Source organism: Myotis nattereri (genome assembly GCF_964212035.1).
Source record: "Myotis nattereri genome assembly, chromosome: 9".
NCBI lineage: Eukaryota > Metazoa > Chordata > Mammalia > Chiroptera > Vespertilionidae > Myotis > Myotis nattereri.
In genome coordinates this window covers 40,149,974-40,169,023 of record NC_138084.1, presented here as the reverse complement: position 1 = coordinate 40,169,023, position 19,050 = coordinate 40,149,974, and the positions used below count along the sequence as shown (strand labels likewise).

The window sequence follows — 19,050 nt, the reverse complement described above, 5'->3', positions numbered from 1 at the left end:
TATGCTTATCAGGGTTATGTCCTCTTGTTGTATCGATCCCTTTAGTATTATGAAGTGGCCTTCCTTATGTCTTGTTATGGCCTTAACTTTAAGGTCTATTTTGTCAGATATAAGTATTGCTACCCTAACTTTTTTTCATTTCCATTTGCCTGAAAGATATTTTTCCATCCCTTCACTTTCAGTCTGTGTGAGTCCCTTGTTCTGAGGTGGGTCTCTTGTAGACAGCATATATATGGGTCATGTCTTTTTATCCATTCAGCCACTTGGTGTCTTTTGATTGGAGCATTTAGTCCATTTACGTTTAAAATTATTATTGAAAGGTACTTGTTTGTAGTCATTTCTATTTTTTTGCCTGTGTTCTTTCTTACATTTTTATTTATTCTTTTTACAGCATTCCCTTTAGCATTTATTGCATGGCTGGCTTGGTAGTGATAAACTCCCTCAGCCTCTTTTTGTCTGTGAAGCTCCTGATTTCCCCTTCAATTTGGATTGATAGTCTTGCTGGATAGAGTATTCTTGGATTCAGACCTCTGCTTTGCAACACTTTGTATACCTCCTTCCATTCCCTTCTAGCTTGATGTGTTTCTGTTGTGAAATCATTTGATAATCTGATGGGGGATCCTTTGTAGGTAACTCTCTGTCTCTCTCTTGCAGCCTTTAAGATTCTGTCTTTGTCATGAAGATTTGCCATTGTAATTATGACATGTCTTGGTGTGGGTCTTTTGGAATTCATCTTGCTTGGGACTCTCTGTAGTTGTGTAACTTTTTTTCCCTCATATCTGGGAAGTTTTCTGTCATTATTTCTTCAAATAGATTTTCTAATCCTTGCTGCTCTTCTTGTCCTTCTGGTAGCCCTATTATGGATTCGTTACTTCATTTCATATTGTCCCAAAGCTCCCTTAGGCTTTCCTCCTGTTTTTTAATTTTTTTTCTCCAGTTGCTGTTCAGATTGAGCTTGTTTCTCTACCTTATTTTCTAACTCACTAATTTGGTCCTCTGCTTCTTCTAGTCTACTGTTGAAACCTTCCATGGTGTTTTTTATTGTAGCTATATCACTTTTAATTTCTTCCTGATTCTTGCATAGGTTGTTGATTTTCTCATCCATCCGGTGAATGAATTGTACAACCATTACTCTGAATTCTTTTTCTGTCATGTTGCATGCTTCAATTTCACTAATTTCCTTTCTTGGTGACTCCTCATTTTCTTTCCTTTCTAGTCGTCTTCCCATTTTGACTATCACCAGAAGGTTCAAACATCAAATTGCGTGGGCGTGGGCCTGGGCCATATGCAGTGGGAGCTTCGCACCACCCTGGTGTCACTGAAGAGCTCTGACACTAAGCTGTGTGACTGTTGTGGGTTGGTGGGAACCAGGCTCGCCCAGAGGCAGCATTACCAGGGCTCAGTGTGGCCTCATGTGCGCATCTAGAATCAGGGACCCCGCCTGCACCACGCTGAAACAGAGACCCCCCTGGCTTATGTTGAAAATCAGAGCCCCCTAGCATGTGCCAGGAGTCAGAGTTCCCCAAGAATCCAGTATCTCAGCCTCGTGCTAAGATTCAGGGTCCCTGTGTGTGCATGCACCAAGAATTGGAACCACTGGCTCTTAGTTTGAATGCACTGGGAATCAGGGACCCCCAGCGTGCATGATAAGAAACAGAGTCAAGTCACTGGTGCTTAGTGCTGCCTCCCGCCTGGAGAATCGGGGCTTCAGTGAGCGCTTTCCCAGAATCAAAGTCAGGTGACACTACCGCCCTGTATGGGCTCCAGGTTTGGTCGCCAGATTGCCTTGTGGGGAACAAATTCCCAGTGTCTGAGCACTCCTAGGCTCAAGTTTCTGCAGAGGTGCTGCAAGGAACAAATTCTCAGTGTCTGAGCACTCCTAGGCTCAAGATCTTGCAGAAATGGCGCTGCCTGCGAGCCTGTGGGGAGGGGGGTGGGCTCTGATACTCACAGAAATCTGCCACGGGCATGTCTGGATTCTTGGCTGTGGGTCTGTAGCTGTGGTTGCAGGTCTCTGTCCGCAGTGGCTGCAGGGTCCTAGTTTGTGTCTGAGACCAGACTGGGTGGTGCTGAGGCCAGGATCCTAGTCTCAAGCAGCTCTGTTTCTCAAGCTTGCATGGTCTCTGTGCCCATGCTGCCCAGGAGTGTCCGCACAGGGAGCGGGGCTCCACTGTCTAAGACTGCCCCGTTTGGCAGCCCCTTGGAAGACCTGCAGAATCTAACTGTCCCTAGCTCATACACACACACCACACACGTCCACACACTCCTCTATCACTTCCTTGTGCTCTCACACTCTCTCCCTCCCTCCCTTCCTGCAGGTCGCCATCTTCCAGGCAAAAAGAGTCAACAGGATTTTGGCTAAATGTGGACAATACAGAGATGGACACCAGAAGCCTAAAAGTCATTGCTCAATGAGAAGAAAGTTCAGAGGGGCCTGACTAGAGTTTGGTCAAGGAGAGACTCTTTGTCACCACCCAGGCCCCTTGCCCAAACTGTGAGTGGTTATTTCAGGACCCTACAAAGCTCTATTGTGATGGCCCCCATTACTGAATATATTATCAGTATTGATAAATCATCCATGTATCTTTGCTAACTTGCCCCCAAACCTTGATGGAAATTGCAGCACAGAGACATTTTCCTGGGACATGCGGAGGACTGTGAACCTACCTGATCACCTGACTATTGCTATTGGCCTGGCTGTTTGATTGGGCCTAGTAGAACTGGGGCTGGTATGAAAAACAAGCTCTCCTGTGAATAAGACATATTGGGATAAGAGTCTAACTCCAGGCTGACAATGCACATAAAATTTTTTAGGCCCAACCATTGGCAATTATAAAAAGCTTTGCCTCACAGGGCAGGCCTCATAGGACAAATCTGTCCTCCCACACCAGGCTTGGTGCATACCCAGTGCATTTCTGTCTCTGATGAGAGTGGCAGTCAAGGACTCAGGCCATGCTCTTTTGCATAGTTATATTCTTAGCCCAGGCCCTCCATTTGGAGGTCTCCTTATGGGGAAAACATAAGATGCTTTTCTTCACTCTGACTCAGTGCTCAGTACTTTTTCACTCCTAGCCCTTCCTCTTTGAGGTCCCTCTTGATCCTGCATCCATAAAACTACCCCAGGCTTTTATCCAAGACTCCCTTGGCAATGAGACAACCCCCATGTATGGGGGCAAAACCCTCACAGCAGATAAATAATGTTAGTTATCTTTCTGCCAAACATGCCATTATGCCAAGAGTTTTCTTTAACAAATTTGTACAATTTTATAATATTTATGTTTAATGTGGAACATGTGTACCTTTTTGGTGTTTAATATAACCTAGGCAAACTAGAATAAACTGATGATACATTGCAACTGGTATCTGTGTTCTCTAAGATGTTTTCAGAGGTCTCAGGTCTTCCTTTTCATTAAGAAATTCATGCCGTTTTAGCCAGGACTGTGGCTCAGTGGTTGAGCAGCAACCCATGAACCAGGAGGTCATGGTTTGATTCTGTGTCAGGGCACATGCCAGGGTTGCAGGCTCAATCCCCAGTGCATGGTGTGCATAAAGCAGCTGATCAATGCTTCTCTCTCATCATTGATGTTTCTAACTCTCTCTTCCTCTCCCTCTCTGAAATTAATAAAAATATATTTAAAAAATATATTCATGCATTTTGTTTTGCTGAGTACAGAAATACCTTAGTCTCCTTATCTCTATCTCCCTTCAAATAATATTATGCTGCTCTACATACAGTATAAAAACTTGTAGCCAAAACAGTTTCACTTAATTTTTTTCTGACTTCTTGGTTACAATTGTTATAGGTCTTATTTACTTAAAAAAAACCTTTATTTTGTCTTTATTGTGAATATTCTCATTCCATATTCTTTTGCGGGTCAATGTCAGGCACTACCTGTGACTGGCCCTGGGCTACTTGTTAGGAGATACAAAGTGATCCACGATTATTAGCTGACTGTGCTGGGTCTGATTGCATGTAGGTTGGGTCAAGCTGTGTAATAAGGCTGGCTGCCACCAGTACTTGGCCTGGGGCAGGTCAGCAAAAGGCCAAGGCACCCTGAGACCTGCTGGCTGCCCATTAGGTTTAGCCACTGAAAGAGCCTCAGAAGAAGGTTTTCATAACCTGCCTATTGTAAATAACGCTGCAGTAAACATGTAGAGGACATATATTTTTTTCAAGTTAGTGTTTTAACCAACTTTAATTAGTGAGGAAATTAAAAGAAAGCTCCATTAATGGAGGCATATATTTATATAGAAATATACAGTATTATAAACATCAAGTATTTTCATACTAATAGGTTCAATGCAAACAAAATAAAATGTGTGTGTGTGTAAATTGAGAAAGGGTAAAAACTTGCATGACAATGCAAAGTGTAAAAAAATGGCTAAGAAATTATTGAGGTATTTCCAATATCAAGACTAGAAATTTTTAATTGTATTTTTCATTATTGGAACACGTTTATGCAAATAGGATAAATAATACCTCAAATATATACAAGAACATACTTAGGCCTCTGAGAATTTATCTCAACTGACTGTGTCTGAATTGCCTAGACTGAATCTCCTAGGGACCCAATATCCACAGCTTACTCAATCCACCAGGCTATATTCCATCTCAAGGGAAAGGAGTTAATATGGCTGATTTCATCCCTTGTCTGGACATGGGTAATGGAGGGGCCCATATGATCTGAGTTTTATCTCCTAGGAATACAAGGAATTACATAAATATTTCCATTTCACCTCTTACAGTACTTCTCCCAGCCTAATTTTTTACTTGTTTAAATAGATCCCACTACTGTAAAGCAAGAGAGAAGACAGAGTTTGGTGAGTTGAAAACTACAGTCAATTAGGGAAGAGGAAAACCCTACACTGGCTCGATCATTTATCAAATAAGTAGCCTTGCATTTACTCAGTGGCCAAGCAAGGTCTGTCCCCTTGAAAATGGGATTTGGGAAGAAGGCCTCTGATAGCAATGATTCCATAATAAGTTGACAGATCCTGGCAGAAAACTATTGATTTCAAGCGTTGACCAACTAAAGCAAGCATTAGTAACGTAGGGAACTCATTAGAAAAAAGAGCTTTTTTGGGTAAAAGAACTGAGGTCAGAATAGGTTGTGACTGAAGCAGCAGATCTTTGTTTGGATGTTTTCCTTTGGCACTCCTCTCCTTTGTAGTTGTAATGATTAGTGGCTTATTTTTCTCCCCTTTAAATGTATTCCCAGCAGCCCTGAGGAAATGTGCTTCTTGGCAGGAGGCAGTGAGCCTGTGCTCCAAGAGACGGACTTGCAATCCAGCCTAAATTATAGAGACATTTGGGGCTTTCTCAGTCTACCTGCTTTCATGCCACCGGTGGTGATGTCACCATCCTTTTAGGGAACGATTTCATTAACTGTTATCATTATATTCTATAAGAATAACAGTGCCTGTAGGAGTTCAGTGACTGTAGGAGTTTAGTCTGCATCAAACATGGAGATATAACTTAGACTATATATTTTTATGGATATGGGAGCAAGGGTTTGAGAGGTGGGGAAAGGATTGCTTCTGGACAGTGGGAACTAGTTACCAGTAAGTATCCTAATCTGAACTGTATTTTAATACCAGGTTAAAAAAAAAAAAGCTCCAATACCACCCACAGCACTGGAACCTGTCATTTATTTTCTTTCCCTTTTCCTTATTTTTTTCTACTGCTTTATTGAAATTCTTCAGCTGATTTTATCAAATCCATTGTCTGAAATATAATATTTCCTCTATAAAGGTCTCCTATTTAGTTACTTTCTCTCTCTCTCTCTTTCTCTCTCTCTCTCTCCCTCCCTCCCTCCAGCCACCCCCTCTTTTCCTCCCTCACACACACCTCTTTCTTATACACATATTTCTTCCCATTTGAACCAGGGCCTATTTCCTTAAGAAAAGGAAACAGCTATTTAGGTTTAATCACATGAAATTGCTGACCTACAAAAATAACCATTTCCTATGGTTTATTAAAATATATAATACTAGAGGCCCGGTGCACAAAAATTTGTGCACTTGGGGGGGAAGGGGGGGTCCCTCAGACCGGTCTGTGCCCTCTTGCAGTCTGGGACCCCTTGGGAGATAACGACCTGCTGGCTTAGGCCTGCTCCCGGGTGGCAGAGGGCAGGCCCAATCCCTAGGTGCAGCCCCTGGTCGGGCTCAGAGCAGGACCGATTGGGGAGTTGGGGTGCCGCCACCCCCCCCACTGTCATGCACAGAGCAGGGCAGATTGGGAGGTTGCGATGCCACCCTCAGTCGCGCTCAGGGTAGGGCCAATTGGGGGGTTGGGTCACTGCCCCCTGTCACACTCAAGGCAGGGTGGATGGGGAGGTTGCGGCGCCACCCCCTGTCATGCACAGAGCAGGGTCAATCAGGGGGTTGGGGAGCTCCCCCCCCCGTCACTCACAGAGTAGGGCCGATAGGGAAGTTGGGGCATTGCCCCCTGTCACACTCAGGGCAGGGCGGATCAGGGGGTTGGGGCGCCGCCACTGTCACACTCAGGGCAGGGCAGATGGGGAGGTTATGACTCTACCCTATCACACACAGAGCAGGGCCTGTGGGGGGGGGGGGTTGGGGCGCCGCCCTCTAACACCCACAGAGCAGGGCCGATCAGGGGCTTGGGGCGCCGCCACTCTCACACTCAGGGCAGGGCCGATGGAGAGGTTATGGCTCTACCCCGTCACACACAGAGCAGGGCCCGTGGTGGTGGTGGTGGGGGGGGTGCCGCACCCTGTCACACACAGAGCTGCAGGGTGATCAGGGGGTTTGGGCGCTGCCCCCTGTCAAGCTGATCCCGGTGCTGGGAGGCATATTACCCTTTAACTATATAGAATAGAGGCCTGGTGCATGGGTGGGGCTGGCTGGTTTGCCCTGAAGGGTGTCCTGGATCAGGGTGGGGGTCCCCACTGGGGTGCCTGGCCAGTCTGGGTGAGGGGATGATGCCTGTTTGCAACTGGTCACACACCCTTCAGGGTGGGGGTCCCCACTGGGGTGCCTGGCCAGTCTGGCTGAGGGGCTGAGGGCTGTTTTCAGGCTGGGACTGAAGCTCCCAACTTCTCCTTTTTTTCTTTTCTTTTTTTTTATTCTGGGCCAGCTTTAGCTCTGAGGCCTCGGCTGCTGAAAACAGGTTTCTGGCCTTTGTTTACCGTCTGTATTTGATACAATGTTGCGGTCCGGCTGGCTGAAGCTCCGCTGAGTAAAGCAGGTTTCTGGGGTTTTTTTAGCTTCTTTATTTGCAACATAGTTGCTGAGAGTTGCAGCTGAGAGGCTGGCAAGTCAGGCGGGGAACGTTGGAGTTCTCCGTTGGAGTTCTCCGTCACTGAAGCAAGCAAGCCTCCCTGTTCGCATCAGCTGCCTGGCTGCCGGCCGCCATCTTGGCTGCCAGCTAATTTGCATATCTCGGCCCTACTCTGTGAGTGGCAGGAGGATTAGCCAATGGGAAGGGTAGCGGAGTGACACTAATTACATGTTTCTCTTTTATTAGTGTAGATATAAAAATGAAGGGTTAATGGTAAGGAAAAGGAGGCAATAACAAGTCAATTCTATAGGTGTCAGCTCATCTAGGGGACAGAGGGTGCTTCTCATGTAGGAACCCTGAAAGTGACAGTGCAGTCCTCAACCTGTGCAATACCAAAGTGGAATTGTCTTTCATAGCCCATTCTGACAGCTGACTTGTCCTCAGGGCTCAAAACACCAGTGGATTCCCGACTGAAGAGACGATGTATAACTTGAGCTGTTACAACCCTAGCTCCTTTATCCTTGTTGGAATACCTGGCCTGGAGAAGTTCCACATATGGATTGGGATTCCCTTTTGTGTCATCTATGTCGTGGCTATTGTGGGCAATTCCATCCTCCTCTACCTCATTGCAGTTGAACACAGCCTCCATGAGCCCATGTTTTTCTTCCTCTCTATGTTGGCTACCACAGACCTTGTCTTGTCCACTGCCACAGTGCCCAAACTGCTCAGTAACCTCTGGCTTGGCTCCCAGGAAATATCCTTCTCTGCTTGTCTGACCCAGATGTTCTTCCTCCACTTTAGCTTTGTGGTGGACTCAGCTATTCTGTTGGCCATGGCATTTGATCGCTATGTGGCCATCTGCTTCCCCTTGAGATACACCACCATCCTGACTCCACAGGTGATCATCAAGCTTGTGGTGGGCACTGTTGTGAGAAGCTTCTCTGTCATCCTGCCAGATGTTTTTCTGCTGAAACGGTTACCCTTCTGCAGGACACGTATCATCCCCCACACATACTGTGAGCATATAGGGGTTGCTCGGCTTTCCTCTGCTGACATCTCCGTCAACATCTGGTATGGATTTTCTGTGCCTCTCATGACTGTCATCTCAGATGTGATCTTTATTGCTATTTCCTATACCTTCATCCTCCGTGCTGTCTTTCACCTCTCATCCCAGGGTGCCCGCCAAAAGGCCCTCAGCACCTGTGGCTCTCATGTCTGTGTTATCCTCATGTTTTATACACCTGCCTTCTTCTCCATCCTCGCTCATCGCTTTGGGCACAGTGTCCCTCGAAACATGCTCATTCTATTTGCCAATCTCTATGTTGCCATTCCTCCTGCTCTAAATCCTATTGTTTATGGAGTGAAGACCAAGCAGATTCAGGAAAAATTTATTCTCCTTTTCTCTTTGAAGAAGACACAATGAGTGGGGAGGGTCACTGAAGGCAAAATTTAGATAAAATTGATTAGATGAAATTTTATATAACACAGGAAGACAGAAGAAGAAGGCCTGGACTGGGGCAGGAGCCAGGTGGAGGAGGACAAAGGAGGGGACATCTGTAATACTTTCAACAATAAAAATATTTTTTTTAAATGACACAATTAAAAATAAATAAATAAAATAGAGCTGCAACTCCTATTAATTTAAAATTTTAGAGTTCTCTCCATGTGCAAAATATAGACAGGAGTAAGATAGGAGAGAGAAAATCTTTGAGACTTGTAGAAAATAATGAGTTTTCTTGGCTTAGTTTTCTTTCCACTTGTTTGAAGAAGGTGATGAAGGGTATAGAAGAGCATTAAGACTAAGGTTTACATTTTTCTTATTGCTGATTTTGTGATATTTGAAGGTTAGATAATTCCTAACATGCAACTCATATCTGTGTTTCTCACTGTCTGAATTAAGGAAAAAGCCTCTTGCCTTTCCTCTTTAAGTAGCTGTCAATTCTCTTTACTGCAACTATCAAATGTACTGCTTCACACTCCAGTCCTGATTCTATGCATCATTAATTTTTCCTCCTGCGTCTTTTACTTGCTCTACTTCTCTCCAACCCATCTCAGATTACATAGTGTTGATCATCTTTTTTATCTATTTTCAGTTGTATGCCCCCCAAAAAGCTTTACTATCCTTCATCCATATTTTACAAGTATCAATATGTCTTATTAAAATAATTGAGAGGGCAATATTAGTTACTTAATTTCACAGATGAGGAAACTGAAATTTATAAAGATTATAGAGAGACAATTAGTAGGTTCAGGATCTAAAACTAGGTCTCTCTGATTCTGAATTCTTTATTGATTTGCCTCCTAGATATCTACTCACTTGAATGGCTCACAAAGTTTTCAAACTTAATTTCTCTAAAACTGACTTGGAAAACACTAACTTCCTCCATAAAAAGTGTTCTTCTTTTCCCGTCTTTCTTTAAGGTAAATGGCACCACCACAAACATGAATTTCAAAGCCAGAAACTTATGGCTTCTCCTTGATTTATCCAATGTCACTCTCTGGCAAAAATAACTCAATATTTGAGTTAAATATTTGATTTTGAGGTGCTTATAAGTCATTTCAGTAGCTAAATACATACCATTTTTACCTTTATCATGATCACCAAGCTTGTCCGGGGCCCTTATCAATTATTTGTTTCTAGGAGAGCATTTGAAAGTCATGTTTTAAAAGGAGTTCCCCACTCCATTCAATTCACTCACTATATAAAAGCCAAAATGGTCATTTTACAATTTACATGATTGTTTCACTTTATGTGTTGAAACTCTTTAATAATTTCATTGTCCTCAGGAGCATACATAAGCATTGTTCTTAGGGTTAGTTCAGAGAATGGAAGACTTAAAAATTTATTTTTATTTTTATTGATTTCAGAGAGGAAGGGAGAGGGAGGGAGAGATAGAAACAGCAATGACGAGACAGAATCATTGATGGGCGGCTTCCTGCACATGCCCCTACTGGGGACTGAGCCCCCAGTCCAGGCATCAAATCCAAGTTCCTGACCTGGAATTCAGCTGTGACCTCCTGGTTCATAGGTCGATGCTCAACCACTGAGCCACGCTGGCTGGGCTGGAAGACTTTAATAAAAAGAACAACCTCCCATGAGACTCAGAGCCTTACACTAATTTACATTTATTTACAATTCATTTATGTTATTTTCACTCCCTTGACTCTTTGAGCAAGTAATTGCAGAAGTGATATTCTTTTTGTGTGTGTTGTCCTACTGTCTTGCTATTTTACAAAAAAAATAAGATTTGGTGTGGATAGAGTGTATATTAGGTGGAGTTGGGTGGAAGCAATCTATGTTTTTCTTAAAAAACTAACTGTCCCAGGATAAAAACATCTATTTCTTAAAGACTCCACTAGGAAGAAACCATACTTTTCATCAAGATGAACACATTAAATTACGTGGAAGTAAGAAGTAAAGCTTCACAGGGCACTTACATTTTGTAGGCATTGGGTGATTTGCAACACCAGGGACCCAAGCACATGTGTGACCCACACCCCCTGCAACTGAAGACAATGGTAAACCACTGCTGCATTTTCTATTCTTCATCTCTATCTCCTTGGAAACCCTATGATAAAACTGTTCTCTTCCTCATGGGATCACTAAGACTCAGAGACAACCAGACACCAGGTAACAACAAGATATGAAGAGTAAAATTGGCACCCGGCCAGTGTGGCTCAGTGGTTGAACATCAACCCGTGCACCAAGAGGTCATCAGTTCAACTCCTGGTCATGGCACATGCCTGAATTCCAGGCTTGATCCCAAGTAGGGGGCAGCCAGTCTATGTTGATGTTTCTCTCTCATCAATGTTTCTACCTCCCTCTCCCTCTCCCTTACTCTCTCTCTTATAAAAAAAGATAGAGTAAACTTGGCATAATGATCTAAGATGCTGTGTGTGTGTGTGTGCGTGTGTGTGCGTGTGTTGACATTTTCTTTAATGTCTGTAATGACCTTCAGGGCAGTTCAGAAAAAAAGGAAATGAAAGTGTTCTGACTATAAGTTTTTATACTGTACATAGATCAACATAATATTATTTGAAGGTAGAAAGAGATAAGGAGACTAAGATATTTCTGTGCTCCACAGTACAAGACACATGGATATGTTTTTAAAAATATATTTTTATTGATTTCAGAGAGGAAAGGAGAGGAAGAGAGAGATAAAAAACATCAATGATGAGAGAGAATTATTGATCGGTGCCTCCTTCATGCCCCCACTGGGGATTGAGCTTGCAACCCTGGCATGTGCCCTGATGGGGAATTGAACCGTGACCTCCTAATTCATGGGTAGACACTCAAGCACTGAGTCACACTGATGGGCGATGCCACTATTCTAATAATTCTATTCTTATTTGCTTATGTATTTATCCATCCACATCTATATATTATCAGCTCCTTAAAGGCACAAACTTAGCCATAGGCATATTCTTATACCCTGCCCTATGAAAATACCAGACACACTATGGGTTCTCAATAAAGATTCATGCGGATTCAAACTTCATCAGAAACCCTTTCTTCCATGCCATCCCTAACTTTTTCTTTCTTCCTTCTCTATTCAGCTTAGATTCCACAGTATATTATTTTTGTCATTTTCTTATTTATCCTAAACTAAACTTGTCATAAACTCAATTGTCTATTCTACATATTGAGTTGAAATAAATATTCCAGGAATCTTAATGAAGTTAGCCTTGTATTTGGGAGACATTGGAAAAAATGGCCCCACAGGGATGACTGATACTGCTGTTAATGACACAATACTTGCCTAGTATCAACTTCTCAAATGCATCAAATTAAATTTTGTCTCTTCCACTACTAGTGCCTTCTCTTCATTTTTTGCTTGGAAATTGTTATTTAAACTTCAATTAACAACACTTCTTCAGATATTTCTTCTTTAATTCTGCCTATAGATTCTCATTGCACAATGTAGTATTATTTCAGGAATTATCACAACTTTAATAAGGTGATTACTTGTATACTTGGTCATTTATCTCATCCCTTGTATCATTGAGGACCAGTTTAGTGTCTGCCTTGTTTATCATTGCATTCCTATCACCTGCAAAGCTCCTAATTCAGAATAAGCATGCAATAAATGTTCTCTGATTGTAAGAATTGAAACAAATAAGCTGTAATACATTAATTAAATCTCTATTTTGGATGATGGGAAGCTACCTGAATTTGTAACTCTACCTAATCAGAGAGAAAATTATGCAGGTCCTAGAGACTTATTTTCTCTACAGTAAGTTAATAATTGTTTCCCTACTTATTCCTCAAGCTCTTCTTTAAATTAAATATTTCCAAATATTCATAGATACAGAAACTGATTTTAAAAACAGTTAAGTATTTTGTTAGAGCACAAAGGAAAGGATGAGTAAAACAAGTGATAAATCCCAGATATTTGGTCACTAGACATTGGAAGTAGACTTTTTCATTAAACCAATAAAAGGCATCAAGGGTTTTCCTGCTGGAAGGATGAAACTGCATCAGGCTAGCTACCTATGGTTTTCACACCTGCATGTACTTTGTGTTAAAGATTTGCCCCACACAAATACATTATTAGCCTGTACTCTAGTAATGGACTGATGAAGTAAAGTTAGTGATGAATCATCACAGAAGGAAAATGAAGAGAACTGTCAAGCAAGAATGAACATTATTATAAGGATCTGTAAAGGAAAGACTTTTCACATCTGAAGTGGGGAGGTGGCAGGAAAAGTAAAAAAATGTCTCCCAAGTTTTGTTATCTAAGGCTAGAAGCAGATTCATTTAATTCCACAGACATTTATTAATTATTACCTATGAAATAAAGCTCTGCCAGGAATTCAGAAGAAAGTAAAACTGTCTCTGCAAAAGAAGTTTTAGTAGCTCTAGACTATACCTGGAGACATGTCAGAGCTGGCTCTTGCCAGGGTTTGTTTTTGTGAAAATCAAATTACTCATCAAGCCAGATAAAGACCCCATTGACACTCACGTATACTACCATCCTGGATTCCACAATGCCCAAGCCACCACTAATATGAGCAGAGGTGTAAGTTTCTAAGCTGGTTAATTGGTCGAATTCTCCCTCTTGTCCTAGACTTACTTGGGACCTTGGGAACTGAGCCTATGGGTCCCTCTGTTTCAGAGGCCCTCTGTTCTCAGTTGTTTTTAACCCCTGGAGAAAACAAGGGAAGTACATTTCCACTCCACTCCTCTAGGCTCTGTGTCCTTCCCTACAGTGAGCATGATCCTATGTCTGACCCTTCTGTTTCTGTGTCTGTCCTTACGGATCCTAAAACTGTTTTGTGCCTGCTGTAGTTCTACATTCTCTGGTCCTTACTCTGTCTTTGCAAAACATTTCCAGGACCAGGCCCTCCAAGGTATACGCCAGTGGTGAGTAATGTACAATTATTAAGGAGAAAAGCTGGTAGGGAGTAGAATGGAGTGGATGAGAAATGGAGTTGGTGGCGAGAAGACATGGAGGTGGGAAAAGAGTGGGCTTTAGAAAATTGAAAAGGCCAAGATTAGAACTTGGAATGCCGATTTTGTGTCTATTAGGGGCTTATTTTTGAGCCCCTTCCACTGGACTCCCCAAAATGATTCCAAGTTTTTTTGAAGATCAAAATTTATAATGTTTATCATGTAATAAAATTAAAGACTGCTTTAAGACTAGCTATTCCAGACTGGGCCAACAATCTGGGGATTAGAATTTATTTTTCCCCCTCAAAGAATTTTATGTTATCTTAGATGGTAAGCATGGGTTCAAATTTGTGAGTGCATTTATGAATGAGTGTCCTGTTTTTCTTTTGGGATGTTAGGGGCAAGTACTAAGATATCCATTCACCCTACACATCATGGAGAAACACAAATACATAAGGGAGTTGTACAGTTGCTTTCTGAATTGGATCTTACAACAGTCCTTTTGTGACTCATGGACAAACCATGGCTATTTTTTTCTTTGAAGGGGACAGAGGAGAGATCTTCACAAAGACACACTTAGAATTAAAAGAAGAAGTACAACATATAAACCACAGTACTTCATGATCAAGATATTACTGAAGAACCTATCTTTGTTTAGTGCTGGGGAAGATAAAACATGTAGAGATATAGGGCACATTATTATAATATTTTCAGTCGTAGGCAAGAGGAGAAAAACCCCAGTAATCAATCAGAGACCCGTCAAAAAGATGGGAGTAGAATGTCTGCTAAAGACAAAATCCTATTCAGGATTCTGTGATCAATGATAGAGACAGTGCTAGTAAATAGTGTGAAAGAGAACATACAGTTAGTGACAACTGAAAAGTTTCAACAAAGAATGGTAATGTAAAGTCATGAGCCTTTTCATTATATATAGAACTTTGAAGGTGAGTGAGAAGGGTGCCATTAGTTGTGCCCTTTCTTCAAGAACATCTTTCAGTAATGTATAGTGGCTCCGGATTCCCTAGGTTTGTTTGTTGGGAGTCTTCATCCAGTTTGGAAGTATTTAAATATGGGAGACAAGTTTGCATGATTTTCCAGATCTTCCGTTTTCCAGAGTTGAAGTATAGGAGCTTATCTTATGCTATTATGACAGGCTGTGAGGGTACAAGATTAAGGAATGAGTAGCTCAATGGTAGGATGGGGAGCATGAGTAAGTTGTATTCACAATATTATTTAGATAATCAAACTAATTAGTGTGAAAGTCCAGCAGACCCTCTGTCACTCATTTGTTCAACAAATATTATTGGACATTCTGCAGCAGACATGGTTCTAGGGAATAGAACAATAAAGTAAGCAAAGTTGACATCTGTCCTCTTACCATTTACTGTTTATTACGTGAGAAAGCTAAGCAAACTAAAAATAGTGTGGTAAGCGCTCTGAATGGATAATGTGGAGTGCTAGGAGTGTACCTGGAAACCTTACCTAGCTTGGATACTGTTTAGGAAAGCTTGGTGTGTACTGGAGATGAAGGGAAGTTAGCTAGAGAAAGAGAGAGATGAAATAACCTGAAGAAACAGTGAAAAATCAAATGTAGGTGGAAAAGAATTCAGACCAAATTTCCAGAAGCTGGAGGTCAAATTGGGGATGACACATTTGGTGCACTATTATTTTGCTTTTGACATAGGGGAGGGCTGTATGGCCTCTTCCACTTTGATATTCTCATCTGAGGTCTGGTGTTAGTTAATATAATACTTGTTTAAGACTGAATAAAGGAAATCAGTAAAGGTATTTAAAGTGGCATCTAGATACTATATGCTAATATGTTCTCAATAATGCCATGGGGTTTGATTAGATAAAAACCATGAGTTGTATGCGAATTCTTCAGCTATGAAGTATGCCAGCAAGAGATCTATAGATATGGTTCTATTCCTACCACCAGGTAATGTGTCTTCAGGTTAATGTCCATTTGCTTACCTTAGATAGTAAACAAATGGGCATATTTTAAATATTCTTTCTTTAAAATTATTTTCCAAAATTAGGAAACAAAATAGAAGCCAAGAAAACAAAACTGGAAAAAAATGGCTTAAAGTTTATGGAGATGGAAGAGTTTGCTGATTTTTCAATGCCTTTTACTATTCCTTCCATCATAGCCTCTTTCAATTGATAAGTCCTACCATTTTTGTCTTCTTACATATCTAAAGTCGATTTATGAATTTCTTCTTTTACCTTAATGCAGGCTGCCATTATATATCTCACTATAGTAATTTTCATACTTTATTGCTTTTTTACAAAATAATGAGTTTCCGTTTCATTTGAACACAACATTAGAACCTAAAAATATTGTTTGAATGAATTGAGCATATTTAGGTTTTACAAATTAGTTATAACAGCCTTTGAAATAAACCGAGAAGATGTTCAGGCTTTCTATATGTTCAGAAATCAATTACATCCTACATAAATTATCTCCTCTTTAAAAACAAAAAGATTTATTTTATTAAACTGTGTAGACTAGGCTCCATTTAGAGGGAGGGAGTTGGATGCAGCTGTGGGATTTCTCAGTAACAATGGCAGGAATAGGGTAACTAATTCAAAAGCTGAGGAGAGAGGAATATTTTTTAAAATTATAAACTTCAGAATCTGCAACATAGGAGTCACAGTTAAAGCCACGGCATTTGGAGACTATCACCCTGGTGAAGTTTGTCAACCTAAAAAACAGCAGGCACAGAGAGAGCATGGCAGGATCCCAACACTCACAAACAGGCAAAAAGAAAATGAGTTACTACTGAAGATGGTGGAAGAGATTTGTGCATCATGTCACAAAATAGAAAAGTTTGGAAGAAAGGCTCAAGTGTTTCAATGAAATCTCACATGAATGAGTCATTATTTTGTTTAGACAGGTGCAAGAAAGCCATTGCATAATGTGGCCAGGATACTGGGCTCCCCATTCTGGGATTATCTTTTCTGTGGGTTGAGTGAGGGGTTCTATTCTTTCTCTGAGACAAATATATTATAGTAAGTTATTGGAGAAGGTCTCTTGTTAAACTTTTCCAATCTGGGAATATCTGATGTGGCAGATCAAACCACCTGGACCTTAGATTTTAGGAAAGAATATTTTTATATTGGTAAACTTTTCTATAACACTAATGAGAACCAGGGAATTTGTTCTAGTTTGTAGAGAAGAGTAAAGAAGAAAGGAGACTGCATGGTCTGCATTGGCTTTAGACAGTGAGCCTGCCTTCATTCAGCCCCGTGTGGCCTTGCAGTTGTTACTCCAGTTGGCCAGGGCTGGGACTTCACATTGAAGCTGATTCCAAATCCCTGACTAGTAATCAATTTTTCCGCCTAATGTTATTTTTGCACATCTTTTCTTAGAAAACTTCATGGTTGCTGGTAGCTAGGCAGGACTGAATTCAAAGTTTTATGACTTGTGTCTCTGGGGAAAATTATTTTAATACCACTTTCATTATGATTTAAAATTGTGACTAAATGTTTGGTAGGTATTTATAAGGAGAAGAGAAACAGACAATTTATCACTTTCCAGAGCTGAAAGTGAGGAGGTAATATTGGAGAGGTGGATGTCTGTAGATTATTGTAACTATCAGCCATGACATTTTTATTTTCAGTCTGTGAGACACATCCAATCCAAGATCGTGATGACCACATTCAACTTGAGCAGCTTCAATCCAGGCCCATTCATCCTACTGGGAATCCCAGGACTGGAGCAGTTCCATGTCTGGATCGGAATTCCTTTCTTTATGTTCTACATTGTGGCCCTTGCAGGCAACAGTGTTCTCCTCTACCTTATTTCCATGGAACGCAGCCTCCAGGAGCCCATGTTCTTTTTTCTCTCCATGCTGGCTACTACCGATCTCATCCTTTCTAATACTTGTGTACCCAAAACATTCAGCATCTTCTGGCTAGGTCCTCAGGAAATCACCTTTCCTGGATGTCTTACTCAAATGTTTTTTCTCCACTACAGCTTTGCCATGGACTCTGCCATCCTCTTGGCCATGGCATTTGATCGCTATGTTGCTATTTGCTTCCCCTTAAGGTATACCACTATCCTCACCAGTAAGATTGTTACTAAGATTGTAATGGGTATTGTCAGCAGGAGCTTTTGTATTATCTTCCCATGTGTGTTCCTATTAAAGCGACTGCCTTTTTGCCGAACACTCATTATTCCCCACACATACTGTGAGCATATAGGTATTGCCCGACTCGCCTGTGCAGATATCTCCATCAACATCTGGTATGGCTTTGCTGTGCCTGTACTGACTATTACATCAGACCTGATTCTGATTGGCATCTCCTACACTCTCATCCTTCATGCTATCTTTAACCTTCCATCCTGGAATGCTCGCCAAAAAGCTCTTAATACATGTGGTTCACATGTATGTGTTATTCTTATATTCTACACACCAGCCATGTTCTCTGTCCTCACCCATCGTTTTGGTCATGATATTCCTCACTCATTCCACATACTAATTGCCAACCTCTATGTAGCCATTCCTCCTGCACTCAATCCAATCATCTATGGGGTGAAGACAAAGCAGATTCGAGAAAAAATCATCCTTCACTTCTTCCTTAAAAGGCCCCAGTGACATGAGACTGAGATGATGGTAAAGGAAACAAATAATATTTTGGAATACTTTTCATCTTTTAAAAAGCTGGAATCTCTACAATGATGACTTAAATACATATGAAATCCTAGATATGGATTGTGTCTTATAGGATCAATGAGATAAGACAAGGACGTAGATGTCAAGAGAAGTGACAAAAAAGTTAAAGAAGATTATGCCTGTCTGAAAAGATAAAACAGAGGGAAATTTCTGTCTTATTTGGAGATGTATTTTTAAGACTTAGGGAATAAGGTTTTGATCATATATAAAGTGGATAGAGTATTATTCTTATAAACAGGCTAAAAGATATGAATAAAGTTTAACAATCTGGGATGCCTATGTAGGAAACTTTCCAAATGAGAGTTTTTAAAGCTAATAGCAAATGATTATCCTAGTTTAAGAGCAGCCAAGAAAATTATTAACCTAAGAAAGCTGTTCACAAATGTTGGCAGGGATCAGAATCACCTGTGAAACTTTGTATAAATGCAAAGTTCCAAGTTATATCCTATTGCAATGAACCTCTGTGTAATTTAATAGTTTTTATTTTATTGATTTCAGAGAGGAAGGGAAAGGGAGAGAGAGATAGAAACATCAATGATGAGAGAGAATCATTGATCGGCTGCCTCTTGCATGCCCCACATTGGGAACTGAGCCCACAACCCGGGCATGTGACTGGAATCGAACCCGGCACCCTTCAGTTCGCAGGCTGACACTCTATCTCTGAGCCAAACCATCTAGGGATAATTTAATAGTTCTTCAGGTGATACTGGTGCCTAAGAAATCTTAGCTCTACTGAA

General features: G+C 41.3%; 1 protein-coding gene across 1 annotated transcript; it reads left to right on the top strand.

Annotated features, from left to right (window-relative positions):
* Nucleotides 1-7,724: 7,724 nt before the first annotated feature.
* On the top strand, nucleotides 7,725-18,235 carry LOC308525455 (uncharacterized protein; the record flags this gene model as incomplete). Its single annotated transcript, XM_081100275.1, has 2 exons — nucleotides 7,725-8,660; nucleotides 17,258-18,235. 2 exons carry the CDS (start codon nucleotides 7,725-7,727, stop codon nucleotides 18,233-18,235), a joined length of 1,914 nt encoding a protein of 637 aa, XP_080956401.1.
* Between the last annotated feature and the right edge of the window lie 815 nt (nucleotides 18,236-19,050).